General features: G+C 35.2%; 1 protein-coding gene across 25 annotated transcripts in view; it reads left to right on the forward strand.

Annotated features, from left to right (window-relative positions):
• The first annotated feature begins 5,494 nt into the window (after positions 1-5,494).
• Positions 5,495-18,644, forward strand: part of POSTN (periostin) — a 31,609-nt gene continuing 18,459 nt past the window's right edge. For 23 of the 25 annotated variants that reach the window (XM_086881457.1, XM_086881458.1, XM_086881460.1 and 20 more), the window contains exons 1-10: positions 5,557-6,132; positions 7,583-7,681; positions 11,640-11,704; positions 12,944-13,101; positions 13,681-13,845; positions 14,664-14,810; positions 15,694-15,835; positions 16,436-16,648; positions 16,809-16,943; positions 18,359-18,507. In XM_086881457.1, coding sequence (XP_086737583.1) covers positions 6,011-6,132; positions 7,583-7,681; positions 11,640-11,704; positions 12,944-13,101; positions 13,681-13,845; positions 14,664-14,810; positions 15,694-15,835; positions 16,436-16,648; positions 16,809-16,943; positions 18,359-18,507 — 1,395 coding nt within the window. In that variant the 5' untranslated portion in view covers positions 5,557-6,010. Of the gene's footprint in view, positions 6,133-7,582; positions 7,682-11,639; positions 11,705-12,943; positions 13,102-13,680; positions 13,846-14,663; positions 14,811-15,693; positions 15,836-16,435; positions 16,649-16,808; positions 16,944-18,358; positions 18,508-18,644 lie in introns of all 25 variants that reach the window. The other 2 variants (XM_086881481.1, XM_086881467.1) reach the window with 2 other exon arrangements.

Genomic DNA, 18,644 nt, shown 5'->3' on the forward strand with positions numbered 1-18,644 from the left:
TGGGGTCAGCATGCTCTGTAAAGAGGCTGTAAGCTAAGCACACCTGCAAAAGCCTCAACAGGGATTTTTTTTCCCATATTTACAATACTGTAGCCTAATCACATACTAAGAAGGTCCTAAAATTCATTTCATGTACTGTAGCTGTTTGTAGGAAAGAGACACCAGACAGATGTCCTGTCTCCAGACAGATTATATAGGAATATAGATGCAAGAAGGAAGACAATATGTCTTATGTCAAGGATGGGTTCCCTGACTTTCATTTCAGTTCTGGGCAGTAAACAAAAACTTGAATGTCAGACAAATGGAGAGCCTGATATTTTGCACCATGTGGGAAGCCAGGGTCAAATCCCTCCCGGCTCAGTTTGAGGGGAAGCTGTGGCTTCTCAGTAGCTCTTGAAACTCAAGATTTTAAACTGTGTTTTATAGTCCCCCCTGTAAATAGAATAATATTAATTTTATGGTTGTATTTTTCAATTAATAATACTTTTATCTATTTTAATATTTATTATCATTTTATCACAGATCAATCTTGCATTCAGTTTCATGTCGCTTCCATTTAAAAAAATTATCAGAACAAGAATTTTAGATTTTGCTAACAATATTAATGAGTCTGTTTCCTGAAATCTCTGAGAATCTGACAGATTGTTCTCAAAAAACTTACTATAGTTGCCTAACTCTTTTCCCACATTCAGCTGACACTACTACATTCTTTGCTTAGCAAAAGTTCTATCTTGGTATGTCGTGTGCACTTGAAACTTGAGGAAAAAATCAATCATGAAAAATAACTTTAATGTCAAATCTATTTCCCTTCCATACACACATACACAAGTTCGAACTGAGCAAGTTCAGCTTTAAAGTTTCACACCTCAGGTTTGGAAATTCTTATTTTCATGTTTTCGAGAGCGTTGTCTTTCTTATGTTTAACCTTATAAAACCTGCAAATATTTGTTTCTCTTCAAGCAACTCATAAGTGTTTATTTATTACACTTAGTGTAAAGCTAAAAGTAGCTCTTTTATTATCATGGTGTTATTGATCAAAGGACTAACTTAAAAGATCTCTTTTGTCATAAATAATGATTATTCCCATATTTTTCATACTACACAGCCACCATACCACCACATCCAGCATATTTCCTACAGTTTTGATTCACGCCCTTGTATATTCTATCTCTCAAAGTCTGGCTGTTTACAGGAGAGACTCCTGGCATTCAGGATTATGCTGCCTGTAAATACCAAGAAGCTTTGGATTTTTTTCCTTAACTTGACAGTAGCCATTACAAAATTCAAACCAGATGTACCAGCTACCATTTGTGTAGTATACACATCCTGGGGACCTTGGTGTTCATGGCAATACAGACACTGCAATAAATGGCCTTTTGATTAACTAGAAGTGTGGTAATTTTTTACCTGCACTAGAATAATTTAAATGACCTTTGAAATCTCTAAAAGCTTTCTAGAAGAGTAAATAAGCATTTAATTGGGCCATTTAGGATGCATATTACTGACAATTTGCTGTCACTTCAACCTAAACCAAAAAAATATTGTTTGCAAGGCATGTTCACTAACTAAATAAATAGAATTGCACTGGCAAATTCACAAGGTTTTTTCTTTGCTTGCTTGTCTGTGTTTTTCCCTCTAAGCAGTAAAGAATAGAGAGTGTCGATACACAGTGTAGTTCATTCCTAATTCCAGGGCAACCTTAAAAAATTAGTGGTGCCCAAGACAAACACCCTTGTAACATCTACTGTGTCTTTGGGGCCCTCTACCACATTCTCCTGCTGCCTGATTGACTTCTTAAGTCCTATTGATTGGCTCCCTCAGCTCTTATCTCGATGTCGCACTTGCCACGTGTTTACAAGCACAAGAAGTCGAGAATGCATTGGATTTTATCACAGTCTGCCTTGTCAGAACATGTTCTCATTCTCTAAGGAAGAAAACAACTGTTTGCCAATGGCAACAGCATCATCTGCTGTTGGACTAGAAATCAACATTCCTTTTTCCTGAGGACTAAGGCTAATCCTTACTTAATTTTTCAAGGTAACTGAGCTGAATATGCAGATCAAGATTGAGGAATCAGACCATATAATTCATGCTTTACTGTTCTACTTTATAATATTTTGCCATGTGCTCATTACAATTCATATGTTGGGATTTCTAGCGTCACTTTGACACAGAGAAAGCAGAATATTTCGATATTTGGGGCTGTATATTTTTCCCAAAATGCATAAAAAGGATCAGCCCATACAATGAGAAACTGTTGAGAGATTAATTAGAAGCAATCCTTCCCTGGGTTTGTAGATCACCATTAAATATAGTTTCCTAAAGCAAAACAGATCCACAAATTGGCATACAAGATACTTTAAGTCTTAGTTTAGAATAACATCTATGATATAAATAGATAAACATCTATAGATATAGACAGCTATATCTGTAGATATTGATCTTTAAATTTAATCATTATGCATAGAAATGATAGAATAAATTCATACTATACAAAAAATTGGAGTATGTACATGATATTTTAACATTTAGGAATATTTCTTCTTCCATCAAAATTTGACAATAAAATAGCACTTCCTTAGAGATCAGGTTAATTTTACAGCTCCTGTTGACTTGCTCAAAACCAGATACCTACAGCTTCTGAGGTTATCCAAAGATGAGTGTTTCCTTACAATACAGAAGGAACCAAAGTCTTGATTAATACCTGCAGCTCTAAATCACCAGAATGACAACTTTGAGTCTTCCTTTCTCCATCTCTTCTCTTCTAAATTCAGATGGCTATGAGCTATCTTCGTATTTCTACATCTAGAAATGTTTTCTGTGATATAATTCCCATATATATTTATATATACATGCTATGTCATACATTCACTGGGTCATGTCACGGGGAAAAAATATGAAGCTATTTTGATAAACACCCTCCTGTTGCTAAAACTTGGAAAGACAGAGTAATGAATAGAGTAAGTTTAGTTACTGAAAAAAGGTGGAAATATAAGGAGAAACAATATTTGACAATGTGTGCCAAATGAAATTTAAACTTAAAAGAAAGATAATTTATATTCAGGAGCATAATCCTTTTTATTAAGTTCTGCAGTAAAGTATCAGAGAGAAGTCCAGAATTATTACTGGAATCTTTTGAACCATATTGCGATAATTTAGACTTCCCTTTTTTGGATCGGCCACAAATTATTAATAGACAGATGTTTCTGTAGGTTCAATTTGATGTAAAAGAAATTATTCACAACCCTAAATACTTGAATACGAAGAATTTGTATCATATAGTTAAACTAATCCTCTTCAGAAAGAATAAAATTAGTTGCTTATCATGCAATAACTGCTTAGTGTAAGCACTTAACAGAGGTTTCAGAAAATGACTTTACAGATTTCTCTCCACTAGAGGTCTCTAGAGAAATACAATAAACTGTTCAGAATAGCAGATACCTTAGACTTTGCTTCTTGACATTATGTGTGTGTCCAGTCATCATCTGTTCCATTCTTATTCCAGGTATTTCTTTGGATAAACTCCTTCTGTTTTGGATAATGAAGATTCCTATTACTACACTAATAATTCAAATCCATGAGGTGTTTTAATCTATTTTTTTATTATTAAATATTTAACTTTTATACTTAGAACTTCAACATCACATCACTTAGGAAATAAAATAACACAAAGCATTTAACTGAAGAAAGAGAAAAACCTAAGGTGGCAGCTTGGTGGGGTAGCCAACGTGCTAAATAAACAACAAATTAAAATAAATGAAGTAGCAATAAGCACAAGTGAATAAAGAACTGGCTAACTAGAGCAGTAGTTTAGTTGGCAAACTATAAAATGGTTTCTCAGGGGTGCAGTTCAGCATGCCATTATATCACAAGCAACACAGAACTTGACACCAATACTGGTTTTTATATCTAGTTTAACAATCATAAAGGAGGAATAAGATTCATATAATTGAACCTTTTTCTTCTTCATGCTTTCTGTTTTCTTTTGCTATTATTTATTGCTTAAATTGCTTATTACTTAAATTGAAAGTGTGCCACTATTTTTGGGGTGATATTTTCAAGAAAGTAATCTCCACTAAAAGATAAGCTTTATCCATTTTAGGATTGGTAGGTTTATACAGCATTCACCAGAATAACTCATTCAGGAATTTAGATATTTTCTTCAGAAAATTAAGTCTGTGTTCATTATTTTATTTCCTTATGCTACTTTATTTCAGGAAACTTTACCTCTGCATTTACTATTTTTTGTTAAAGCTTACCCCATTAAATATAGTATAATGATGTCACCAGGCTTGCTATTAGGTTTTGGATTATAGCCTACTGTACTCAATGCAGAGAACAAACGGGACTCTCTGAGGTTTGAGGTAGGGTTGCCAATCAGAAAACCGGAAAACTGTGGAAAGAAAAATGGTTTCCCTGCTCAGATTGCTCCATCATTTACTGTGGTGGATAGCTCTGAAAACAAGAGTAATGTAAACCAGAGCTCAACGCATGCAGCGGTATTAATTGTTACATATTTTTAGTGGTACATGATAAGTGTGGAAGAGAAGAACCTGAGCTATGCTGAGATCAGAGCTATGAGGGGAGGACTCCCGAGAAGACAGGTTACTGGGACAGTTCTGTGACTTTCTGAAGTTTTTCAAGTTCAGTTTACAGTGTATCTTCTGATTTTTTTTACCTTTAAATTGAGAACTGCAAAGGCTATTCAATTAAGGCAAATTACCAGCTTGAAATATCACAGCTCAGCACTTTGGATGTGATATTTCTGAGTATTTCTTGCTGCAAAGACCAGAAAAAAAAAAAAAGCTCTGGGAGAAATAGGAGCACAGTGCTGATAGTCTCCTAAAGCTTGTAATATGAAGTCACAGGGATGACCCATCACCTCCATCAGTGATCTGTCAGTGATGTTTCAGGCATGGATTTCATACATCAAGAGGTGCTGACACTTTTCATGAGTTATCTTGAGCTTTTGCAAGCTGGATGTGTAGAGGTCACAACAAAACAAAAGCCCACACACCATTGAACCAAATGTCTCTGCTCTTAATCTTAGAAACCATGAAGTGTTATGTAAACACATCTATATAAATGGCAGAATTTTTTCCTTGACATGAAAATTTCAAATTCCTAGATTGCAGTCCAAACACCAACTGCCCTTGGAAGCTTAAGACTATCCCTTCATAGGAGGCTTGAGCCTCCCACTTCTGCCTCAGTTTCCTCAATTACAGCCCAGAATTACATTTTCTGTTTACCATTCAAGAGGCTTTGAAGGCCTGACTAATAAGTACTGAAAGGTACACATTCAAATTTTCAGATGCTCTGTGATTTTGATATGATATGTAATCATATATTACATAAAGCTCTGAATGAAAGCATTATGTAACAGGAATTGTTATCATTAGAATTAAAACGAATATTTAAACTAATACTGCATTTGACTGAGCGACTACTTCATAATCAGAGTGTGTGTTAATACAGCTTTTTTTTTTTCCTCAAGACAAAAATACTATTCCAGGTTATTGGCAACTGCATTTGAAATTTTCATCACCAGCTCATAGCTGATAACTGTGAGGACATGCAAAACAAAGGAAAGCAATGCAGTTCTTATGGGAACAGACAACATCTTCCTCTGGGTTTGAATAAAACCACACGCAATGATCCTGACCTCTGGATGCCTCAGGGCTATAAATACTAAACCATAAGTCAAAGTCTAAACTTCTCAAATTTTCTCTGTTGTCGTGTCAGCAGAATAAAATGTTAAGCCTTCTCTAATAAGGAACAAATTAATCAACTGGGGATTAAAAGAAATTATTTATATGGTTAATGTATTGCACTGATTTAGGTTACTGAATCTGGCAGCAAAAGCTGTTGTTTTAAGGGGGGTGGTACAAAGTTTCAGGTTGATCCTGTGGTTCCCTCCCACCACCTTCTAACATGTATATAAATTGTCAGCTCTCCAGACCCTTTGCCAGTTCTCTCTTCTAGACTTGCCAGAAGCAACAGAGGACTAAAGATGAAGATCTTTTTCTTATTCACCTTTTTGACTTTTTTGTTGTCTGCTTTTGAACAAGCAGCTGCTTTTGCTCACTATGACAAGATTTTAACTCATAGTCGAATAAGGGCACGCGACCAGGGGTAAGTATCTGGCTTTTATTTCTAATTTAAAAGGAAATTGTTAACCTTTATTCTCCTCTTTCTTCTAGCATGATATTACATGTAATGTTTCACTATCAATTTTTACTGTCATCCAATTAGAATTTTCTTTTAAAATTCATTTTACAAGAATTGTTCGTGAATTAAAAGCTTTCCATGGAGTTCTAAAAGGAGACAGAATATTGTTAAACTTCATAAAATGGAAACAAATCTAAAATCACTGTTTCTCAATGGGTAAAATGTGATTCAGAATGACCAAAATTAATTTCAGTTTGTAAGTATTGTAACGGGATATCAGAAATATTTAATGTATGTTTTCAAACTTTTGCAGAGTTGATAGCTATCCACAGTATTTGCTGTCTTTATTCCATCCTGATGAAAACCATGAACTCTGTTTGAATGTTTTCTAATATGGGAATATATACTGAGAATCCTTTGTGAAACTTCTGTTCCCATTAGAGCAATGCAGCAAGCTGCTCAGCAGGGCTTCCAAAAGGCAATGCTTACAAGCCGGGCTGCTTGGAGACATGGAAATAATTTGAACAGCTGGTGTCAGGGAAACACATGTGCCTAAAGATATTTTCCTCTAGCCTTCTTAAGCAAAAACATTCTGTGAATAAGAATTGTTTACCATTCTACCTTCCCACTGCCTGCTACACACACACACTTTTCAAATTTGTTTTAGCTTTCCAAAGGTTTATATTCTAACTTCTGAACTGATGAATTTTTTTAATTGCAGAAGTATAAAAATTAGGGATGAAATGCTCTTGCTCCGTGGAATTTGATCATAAGAAATTCATCTTTGTACACCACCATGCCTAGGAACATGTATTCCTCCTCTGAAGTCTGTGATTCCTTTTATTTACACGCCAACTTACCCTTTGGTCCCCAGTAATTCCCAGAATGTTTATTTAGGTGCCTGCGGTACTCAAAATGGTTGGTAATCAAAATAGCTGATTGATTTACAGAAGACAGGGCTTCCTTCTACATAAAGAACAAGGCACTTTTCTTCCCCATCTCCCCATGACCTTCAGCTGCACAGATGTGCAAAAGACAAAAACTTTAATGAAAGGAGCCTCATGGTATTCACTGGTCCCCGGTGTTTGGTAATTCACTTCACAGGGGGAAGGGAGAAATGGATATTGAGACTTGCCTAGGCACAGCTGGTGATCACTGTCCATCAGAGACACAGGGTCAAACCAGAATGAAGGGGGAGCTTCTGATGCTGCAGGGAGGGTGGACTTGCCAAGGAATCCAGCTGGGTAGTCCCAAGAGCTTGCATTGTGGCTACTTCTAAACACACCTGTCCTGGGAACTGAAAGCAGATGTTGATTTCTCGTTCAACAGGATATTTGAATATTTGCTACTATTTCATGTAGAATTTTTCATGTGCAAAAACATCTTTTTAAAATGTTTCTCACTGCACCCATAGCCCAAACGTCTGTGCTCTTCAGCAAGTTATGGGAACAAAAAAGAAATACTTCAGCACTTGCAGAAACTGGTACCAGCAAGCCATCTGTGGAAAGAAAGCGTAAGTATGCTCTGCTTCCAAACTATTCTCCTTTGACTGAAATAATAAAATGTACAATTAGAAAACTCCCTATCTCACAGACAAACTGTTTATATTAGAATCTGTACTTCTCCTCCAGGTGGCATTGCAATACTGACTTCTTTCCTTCTCTGGGCACATTGAAAGTCATCCAAAATACTTCACCTTTTCAGTAAAGTCTGCCATACTACTGACAACTTTGGCACTAAATTTTATTCTACCACAGACACATTGGGAAGAATAGTATTTCCTGAAAATGCTTAGAGCGGAACTTGAATATTCTCACAGGCAGTTTTGGAAAACAACCTACTTCTGTGGTTTTATTCCTAGATAGATGTCATGCCTTCCCATAAAAGAAGGCCTACTCTCAGAATCAGTCTGAGGGAATTCATTACATTGCCAAGCTCCAGAAGAAAAATATGTTAAGCACTGATAGATAACTTCATGTGTTAGGAAAAATAATTTGAAGCAATAGGCAATTTAAACTCATCAAACTGAAGTCACGTGGAGACTTCGTTCTCCTCATGACTTGAATTTAGAGGAATGTTAGTTATAAAATATTTTACAATTCCTGTGTAAGGCCTCGAGAAGCCTAGTACAGCCAGCCAGAGGAAGACATTGAGCAGTAGGACTGGGTGGATTTGGTCATGACAGTCTACACAAAATTATCACCTGCTCTCCCCCTTCCATTTTAACCCCCCTACTGTTGTACAAACATTCACAGAGCAAGGCTAGATGAGGAAAAGAATGTGTGTTAGAAAAGTTGAGTCATAGAACTCCTGAGGGTTGTTTAAGGGGGTTTTGTGGTTATAATAAAGCATCTGTTATAACACAGTCTTAGCCATTAATGAGTTTTATACTTTGCACAGTAAAACCAGAACTACAGACAAGATTGAAGAGTTTACTCCAATAAGAATGCTAATACAAAGGACAACAGCTCTTCTCATGTCAACATCTCCACATTAACAAGTCCTCCCTAAATTATATCTATAAAATGTTCAAAGTTTTTATTATGTGCAATTCCTGTTTACAATAGGGTGCTACATAAAATTTCCTAAAATCAGGATTTCTTGGACCAAAAGTCTTTCCACTGTTTCTCAGCAGTATTTTATCTCCATGCCAGCAAGAAGTAGAAACAGATGAGTCACAGAGCTGATTTGAATAAACTGAAAAGTGGCTCTATTAGCCAAGAATAACAAGGATTAAGGTAGTGCTGTTCTGTCTTTTTCCTTTGGAATATACTCCTTTGGATGAGGTCAGGACAAGGTTGTACTTAAAAAACCCCGAAAAAACAGTAACAACAAAACACACCAACCCAAGACAAACAAAGAAACAAATCCCAGCAAAAGCTTAAAAATGCAACATTGCTTTCTTGTCTGAATAATTGCTTGCTTGCTTGCTTCTTTTGGCCACAGGCTTTTACTGAACTAGTAGGGATGCACATGAGGATAATTTCTGGTCTGGTCTGAGGTGGCACTTCCCCTGTGTGCTGTGCCTACACACAGGTGGTACTGAGGAAAGGCATCTTGCACTGAGTTTTAGCTGGTTCTAACCTTATTGTGGGATGATGCTCCATACAAACCTCTTTTCTCCCACCCCATCTTTCTTACATTTTGGGCACAGCTAAAGAACCCTCTAACTGCAGAAAACTGTTAGTGAACATGAATAATGTAAGTGGGAACTTGATAACTGAAAAGAAGCATGGGCTGCGCATAACAAAATATGTGGTAAAAAAGGCACTGATCTTGTAATGCTTGGCTGAAGAAGCCTTTTCTTCTTAACTATGTTCTTCAGCCAATTTTCTGTCTTTCATTAATTGTATCATTTCTGGATGTGGTATGAGGATTAAACGTGCCATGTCTTACTTTATGATTATAACTCAGCAGTCTCTTTCCTTTTTCCAAAAGCTAATTAAACTGCAATCTTTCATAGCTTCCCATGGGATGAGGGGGAAAGATTTTCTATTCCAGGAAAGGAAAAAATACTTTCTCATGACAAAGCAGTTCACACAGTTGGGAGAACCTTTTGATTCCTATTCTGCTACATTTTTTTTTTTTTTTAGTCAGATAATCAGATTATTATGTTTTATCATTAGCTTCTGGAAAGGATGCAAAAAGGACTAAGAATAAAAGATTTATCATTAGCTTAAAAATCTGTTGCCTAAATTGTATGCTATCCATGCATTCCCAAGAAATAGCCTTCTGTGAATTGCTTTAAAGAAAGAGATGTACTAAAAGAACTATATGAATACTTTCAATATATGGCTTCTCAGTTGAAAATATGCACATGGCAGAAGGGTCAATACGTCATGTATGTATGTATATGTGAGGGAATAGAGAAAAAATATTTTTATACCATGGAGAAATAAAAGATGGTTTTAAAAAGTCATATTCACCACCTCTATCAGATTGTTCCTTTTTATGAATGATAATCTTCAGTTTTCCAATCATGCTGGTTATTATTATTTTTCTTCCAGTCTACTTTGTTTTGAAATCTCTTTATCTCTTTAGTTTGGATGTTGAAGATATAAAGTCCAACTTTTTTTTTTAAAAAAGCTGTTCATTTTAATTATGGTTATAATTAAACTTATGGTTATAATTAAAGTTATGGTTAACTTTTCATCAGCTTTAATTTACGAAACATGAGAGAAGTGTACTCAGCTGCTGCTAAAGATTCTGCAAATTAAAAGCTGAACTGTAGTGATTAAAGACACAGTTATAACCTTCAAGGAATTAGTGTTTAGAACTTATGAACTGCCAACATCAGCCACACCTATAAAAATATATCTATTATGTAAAAAAGTGATGTTATTATGGTGTACCATATACTATACATTAGTGTACCCTAATTTGAAAAAAATATGTGAAGTTTAAAGTATCAAATTTCTTCCAAGGAACTAAAATTACCTCTGTGATAACTTTAGTGAATTTGCATTTTCCTATAAAAGAGGAGAATTCTTCAAACAAGTCAGTGGTAGAACTCTTATTTCTGTCTATTAATTAAGACATTATATCTTATAAGAAACAATTTTAAAATGAACATTACATTATAGTACCATCATTCAGCCCTGGTTTGCTATTACATGTGGCTTATGTGCATTTGAGAATGAGAGAACTTTATTGACATAATTAAATAACATTTCCTGGCCCCTGGCAATGCTAAAGTCTCTGTATGCCGTGATGACATGCTTTTTAAACTCTGGTTTTGATTTCTTGTATTCTGGTTTTCATCCTCACTACACTTACCTGTGAACTTTCCCTTGTGTCCATCCATCCTGTTTTTAGTGTTTTCCATCTCTATAACCAGTTTTATGTCTGTTCTTAATTAGTTCTCTCCCTCATTCCTGAGCTTCTTCCAATTCTTCCTTGCAAAACAGAGGCTCTCTTATCCCATTTTTTATCACCATACAATGCACAGGGCCTTCTCCAAAATACTTGTTCGTTTCAATAACATAAAAATATGTAGGTGACCTTATGTAGTTCTGTCACTTGAATTTCTATTCTGTTCATTTAAATTTGTCTTGTTCCTTTAAACCCTTTGACCAGGATTTTATTTTAATGCTCTCATCTTTTTTTTCCTCTTCATTCAATGCCATAATCTGCTCAAAACACAATAGATAAATTAATGTTCTTCAGCTGCTGTTCTAGTCACATCATCTTTTGGTAACTCTATATGAGTACCATAAGCCCTCTCATGTTCTCTCCCAATGTTTAAATTTAATGATGGCAGTTATTCATTAAATTAAAAACTTTACATTTAGTAAAATATGACCAATTTGTAATCAATACAAAAAAGGCTGAATGACAAAAAAAAGGGTTGAATAGCTGAAGAGTATGTGCTAGCAATGAAAAATTGATAATAAGGATTGAATTAGACTTAGCTAAAATTAGTTTATTTCTCCTGTATATTATTTAACTATGCTTTTGTCTATATCCCACAGAACTGTTTTATATGAGTGCTGTCCTGGCTATATGAAGATGAATGGTACAAGAGGATGTCCTGCAGGTACAATCTTATTTTCTTATGGATAAGTCGGCATATGGAACGAATTATAATTACAGCAGAGTTTCAAAGGTGGTCATCATGAGAAATGATTGCCTCTTTTTAAGAAGCACTGCCTAAGACTGCACAGCTCCATTTGCACATGGTGAACACAGTTAAAAATCAGCTAGCATTGAATTTGATTACAGAGTTTAGGTTGAATTTCCCAGCTCCTCCCAGGTTCTGGACTGGTGAGAATTGATAGTATCTTCAGTTCCCAAAGCTGCCAGAGAAGAGTTTTAATTCCTATTCCCATCAAATCCAAGACTAGTCTAAAGCATACCAATGTAGTCAGAAAGCCAGGATGCAGGGTGGAGCATATCTAAATTTTGTATTTTCCTTTTTCTGAAAAAACTTGAATCTAATTTACCTAAAGAGTCCTATAGCCCTTATCAAAGAAAGAGTGAAAATGGAGACAGAAATTTTTCATCTCTCCTATTTATGCTATTCTGCTTTGTGAAAATAAAACTTATGGCAGCAGAAAAGGGTAGTATGAGAATGAACACATTTCATAGTTTTTGTTCTCTATGTCTGAAATAATCCTTTTATGTTCAATAATGCAGAGTTCAGTCTGTTTAGATAAATTAATCTCCCTTTAGATGCTGACATTAGTATGAGATCAGTCACAGACTAGAATCACCTTCTTCATAACCATAAAAAGAGCCAAGAACCATTAGATTGCATGCAAATGATTGACTTCTAGATGCCTAAAATTCAGACAGATGGACGCTGCTCTCATGCAGCCACATTTTAACTGTGAGACCATGGCCACTCTTACTCTCTGGCTGAATCATAAACCAGGCAGTGGAAGAAGAGTAAGAGGCTTCACAAAAAGAATTCTGGTCCATTGTGACTGAATAAGACTCACTCCACTGAAATTTTTTCTGATTATAAATGGATAGCTTCCCATTTCATGTTGGGTTAATACAAAATACAACAGCTCTTCTAAAATAAATTTCAAAATATTCAGTTTTGTTTGATCTAATCTTTCATTAAGTAAAACACAAAAAGCAATAGCAAGCAGATGTGCTTAGATGATTCTTGAGTATGTTGACAATGAAATTTTTAATCTAAACATGTAGTTTAATACTGACTTAAACAGTTTCAGAAATGTTATGCATCCAAAAGACACAAAGAAAATTTGAGTGTGATAAACTGGGGGACTGAAGAGTTTACAGTATTCTTACCTCATGTTTATTTCAGTTGCTCCTATTGATCATGTCTATGGTACACTGGGTATTGTGGGAGCTACCTCCACACAGCGGTACTCTGACATATCAAAACTAAGAGAAGAAATAGAGGGACAAGGATCATTCACTTTATTTGCACCAAGCAATGAAGCCTGGGACCAATTAGATTCAGTAAGTGTGTGTGTCTGTGTGCATGTGCATGAATTAAACATTTTAGCTGAAGCAGCTAGTAATGGATAAATTAGATTGGAAATGATGTTGAGATTTCAGACATAGAAGGACATAATACAAGTAATAATTAAATAATCTACATGCTTAACATACATTTCTGGAGCAAGAGAGGTTTACTTTCAGGAGTGCTAAGCAACTGTAATTGCTTCTTATTTAAGCATTTGCATGACACAATTATTAACATAGTTTCAGGGAAACTCCTAGGAATTCCTGCATGATGTATGTATGTACATTGTCGGTAATTCAAGTGTCCTTCTTTTAGTAATGATTTTAGTTAAATAACATTGAATTCAAGCTCCTCCAATGACTTGTCTATGATGAAGTCTCATCTTCCATTTGTGAGCAAATCAGACATAAAAATCATTTATGTGGAACCAGATTTGTAGGAATCAAAGTTGTCTTCCCTAACAGATACTAAATATGTTGAAGGCATATACTAAGGTAAGGCAATGCTTACATTTTTCTGAGTGGAAGAGTGTTTTGAAGCTTCTAATTAATTAAATTCATTTTTTTCTTCAGGAAATTCACAGGAATTTGGTTGACAATGTAAATATTGAATTGTATAATGCTCTCCACCACCACATGTTAAACAAGCGCATGTTGACAAAAGATCTTAAGAATGGCATGACCCTGGTATCTATGTATAATGGCCAGAAATTGCTTATTAACCATTATCCTAATGGGGTAAGTCTATTCTCTTTTTTCTCCCAAGATATTTATTTAGTTGTAGCCTTTATTGCCTTTATTTCCTTCTATAACTAAGATTATATATTATCAAAAGTTTACCATCTGCCAAGTCAGTTGCCACTAACAATAAATATTCTCTCGAGGAACTTTTGACTGCTGTGTAGACTAATCACCAAGAAAGAATGAGTAAACATTGTGCTGTTTAGAAATCCAGGTTCAAATGATAATGAATTTTGTTCATAAAAGACAAAGCCTTTTGTGGTCAAAATACAAGAGCATAATAAATTTGATAAGAAAATCTACTGTTTATCTTCATAGTTCTGCTAAATAATGTTAAAAGAGGTCTTCTATTTGAATTTGAGTGTCTAGTAGGAGTATTGAAGGTTGTAGGAAGCACATATCCATTATTTGGCTAGAAAAAACATCATTTTTATGCTAGAAACCTCCCAGTTAAGTCACTCATCTTTGTTGTCTTAAATGCATCAAAATGTTTGTCTGTCTACAGGCTGCCTCACTAAAAAATCAATACAATCACTATATTAGCCAGATAAGAAAAACTAAATCAGAATAATTGCAGCAAGAAATTAAACATGAATATGAAATCAATGTAACCTGAATAAATCTGCTGCCACCTTTCCAGGAGCTTAGTCAAGCTTTTAAATCTTACAAGGCTTTAGTTCAAATTTTGAAAAAAACCCAACTGAACAGTGAATATTCAATGCACAATACATACACTGCCAGTCTGTGAGAATCAGGTTCCAAGCTTGTGATCAAATTAATGTTTTATCTTCTACTATTTGATTCTTCAAATATAGGTTGTTACTGTTAACTGTGCCAGGATCATCCATGGCAACCAGATTGCTACCAATGGTGTTGTCCATGTCATTGATCGTGTCCTGACTGCTGTTGGAAATACCATTCAAGATTTCATTGAAGTCGAGGATGATCTTTCATCGTTTAGAGTAAGTGGATGAAAATAAAAGCTCTTCTCTGTTTATATAAGGAGGGTTTTTTTTAATTCCTTTTTTATTTCTTTATGATACCTGGAAGTAAGAAGGATTAGCTCAGTAAGAGAGAGAGATAAATTAAATTAAGAGCTCAAGCTAATATTGCAAATCTAGCTATACAAAAAGACAACATCAACAGGACAGAATGTGTCCCTGTACCTAAAAAGTGTCTTCTCTTCAAGCACAGAGAAAATGAAATGTGAGCATGAAGTTACAGTGTCTGTGCTAGATAAATAAAAACAATTTCAAAATGGATGATAAAAGGTAAAAACACCAAATAAATTTCAGAACCTGACACATAGCAAGTTTTAGAGCATCAGTAGATGCACATAAGAAGGATTTTTCTTGCACGGAGGAAGTATGATTAGAAATTGTCCAAGTTTCTAATTTTTCCATCTTCTGAAAAATATGTCTGCACAGTGTAATGGGATTTCATGCTGCATAGTTAAAAAAATATGCCATTGGTTGGCAAATAACTGTTGTACTTTTCCATCTTCCATCTCTTAAATAAATATTAAAAAAGGTATCTTAAATGAAGAAGTATAAATGTGGAAAAGATCCTCCAAATCCCTCAAATCCAGTTCATGACAGTTACAGGCAACCACAACATTTAATCTCTTTAAGAAAACTTTATATAAAAACCAATACTTTCTAGTTTTCAGTTTAAAAAAATCCTGTGTCAATTTTTTCATCTCTCTATAGCAATCATGATCTATCTTTTTAAAACACTATGATCTCAGTCTAGCATTCAAGTATCTGCAGGCATGAGACAAAACTAGACAAAGTATTTTGGTAATATTTCAAACAAACAGCATTAAAAGAAAAAATTATGTTTTAGGCTCCTGCCATTACATCAGGTGTCATGGATATTCTTGGAAGACCTGGTCATTACACACTCTTTGCTCCTACTAATGAAGCTTTTGAGAGACTTCCAAGGGGAGTTTTAGAAAGAATCCTGGGTGACAAGGTGGCTTCTGAAGGTATTTAAAATTTTTTTGCAAAGGAGAAATATGCATGAGTGGATCAGGAGGCAGAATATATATATATTTATTTATAGCTCTGGAATTAAGCACCTCCACTTTCATGTGTGTAGGAAGAGTTATTTCTTCTGTCTCTAATTTTTCCACTTGCCTAAGGATAGAAAGACATTGAAAACTTAGTCTCTAAAACAGTTTAAAAAGGAACTGTGAAAATATAGGGGCACATTGGCTTCCTAATAGTCCAGCTTCATAGGTCTGACAGACACTCCTGTGCCTAGAAATTCAGGGCTATCTGAATATTAAATTCTCTCATACCTTTGCATAGCCTATGGAGTTTTGTACTCATAGGTCCTTTTGGAGCATATCATATGCAATCACCAGCAGATTGTAATTTAATCAATCTAGTTTTTATAATATAAGGTATGCCAAATAGTTTTGGCCATTTAGAGGCCTAAAGTATCATTAAATTTAAATAAAATATCATCTGAATGAAATTAATAAAAATTAGTGTAGCTGGAATAATTTATTCTACATCTATATGTGAATTATATGAATATGTGTCCAAACACATCTATTAAATTCCTGATCTTTTCTCTGTAGCTCTTGTGAAGTTCCATATATTAAATACTCTCCAGTGCTCAGAAGCCATCACTGGTGGAGCTGTCTATGAAACCTTGGAAGGAAGCACTGTTGAAGTTGGTTGTGATGGTGAAAGTTTGACTGTGAATGGAGTGAAAATGGTGAAACGCAAAGATATTGTAACAAGCAACGGCGTTATCCACCTCATCGATCAAGTGCTGATTCCTGATTCTGGTCAGTGATGTGTATGAAAAACTTGTTGCTCTGAAGATATTTTCAATAACCTTACCCAGGTTTCCCCAGATATATAGTTCTGGGCAAGCATGGAGAATCCAAATCAGGAATAGGAAGATACTGTGTGTTAAAGTACCTTTTCTTAATTCTTTATTTGCAGCCAAGCAAGTCATAGAGCTTGGGGGTGCTCAGCAGACTACATTTACGGACCTGGTGGCACAGCTAGGTCTGGCATCTTCTCTAAGGCCAGAAGGCCAGTACACTCTCCTGGCACCTCTGAATGGTGCTTTCTCAGGTTAGTAGCCCTAAAAGACTGCCAACATAAACAAGAATGTATGTTACCCTAACAGTTTTTCAAATAACCCACAGTATTTGTTCTAAGTCTCACTGCAAGAACATCACAGACAAATAGAACTTCATCCTTTCAAATTACATATCTCATAGAAAGACAAAACAAGCCTTACCACCAGACTGCACAACTTGTTTTCAGTCACATCATTAGCTAATGGGAAGAGTAGCACTAAAATAAGATACAAAATAGGCACAGAAAGATTGTAGGAATGGAAAGATATTAATGAACTGCCAATTTCCTTAATCTTTACATTACTTCCATTAGATTCAAAACTTATTTATTCTCAGAAAATGTATGCAGTGGTTTAATTCCAGCCAACAGCTAAGTACCACATATGCACTTGATCACTCCCCTCTTTCCCCCACTATGGGATGGGGAGGAGAATCAAGGAAAAAAAAAGTAAAAAAAAAAACTTCATAGGTTTAGATAAGAACAATTTGATATGTGTAAAAAAGTATAATAAGAACATTAACAGTACTAATATTACTCATGGCAATAAAAAGTAAATAAAATAATAATAAAGTAAAATTAAAACCTAAGAGAAACAGGTGATGCACAATACAATTACCCACTACCATCTGACCTATGCCCAGCCAGTGACTGGCACTTCCCAGCCAGCTTCCACCAGATTACATACCGGGCATGATATTCTACGGCATGGAATATCACTTTGGAATCACCTCTCCCGGTCATGATCCATCCAGCCTCTTGTGTACCTGCCCACTGGCAGAACGTGGGACACTGAGGTGTTTTTGGCTTAATGTGAGCACTGCTCAGCAACAACAAAACATCAGCATGTTATCAACATTACACTCATGCTAAACCCAAATCTCAGCACTGTAGGACCTGCAAGGAGGAAAATTAACTCTATCCCAGTTAAACTAGGAAATATAAGGAAGTTAGTATTTCTCAGCGCATTAAAACAGAGAGAAACTGATATAAATATACCATAAAACAGGTGTTTGTATATTTGCAGAGGTGACCTCATGGACATATTGTCTTTTCTCAAAGAATTAGGGTGTTGTCTCACTACCATGGAAGCAAATTTGGATAGATCTTGGGTGCACATATAGAAAGGACTAACTAATACAAACTACAGCAATAATTCAGAAGATGGAGCAGGCCCACATATCAATCATGAGACATATTAGTTATAGTAATTAATCATGACTGTGTCAAAAGTTGTAAACAGAATTTGAGGATTGGTCAAAATAATTTGCCTTTTGTATACACAGACCTGTCCATGCTTTAAATCAAACATTTCAAAAAAAGATTCAGTATTTCCAGTCTTTTAACTTCATTTGAATAAAAATTCACTATATAAATAAATATAAATTAATATCTGAATGCCTTTGTAGATGACACCTTAAGGCTGGACCAACGTCTTCTTAAAACAATCCTGCAGAATCACATTATAAAAGTGAAAGTTGGGCTCAATGAACTGTACAATGGACAAGAGCTGGAAACCATTGGAGGAAAACTACTTAGAGTCTTCGTGTATCGCACTGTAAGTGAATGAGTCGTTCTACAAATCCAACTATGAAAATACAGAGTCAATAAAAAGCAAAGCTGACTGAAACTCCCATCATTTACCATCATGACTATTTAGCAAAAAATCCTTAAACTTTTAAGACAGCAAGAAAT

This window comes from Cyanistes caeruleus, chromosome 3 (assembly GCF_971803275.1).
Source record: "Cyanistes caeruleus chromosome 3, bCyaCae1.hap1.1, whole genome shotgun sequence".
In the NCBI taxonomy this organism is placed as follows: domain Eukaryota; kingdom Metazoa; phylum Chordata; class Aves; order Passeriformes; family Paridae; genus Cyanistes; species Cyanistes caeruleus.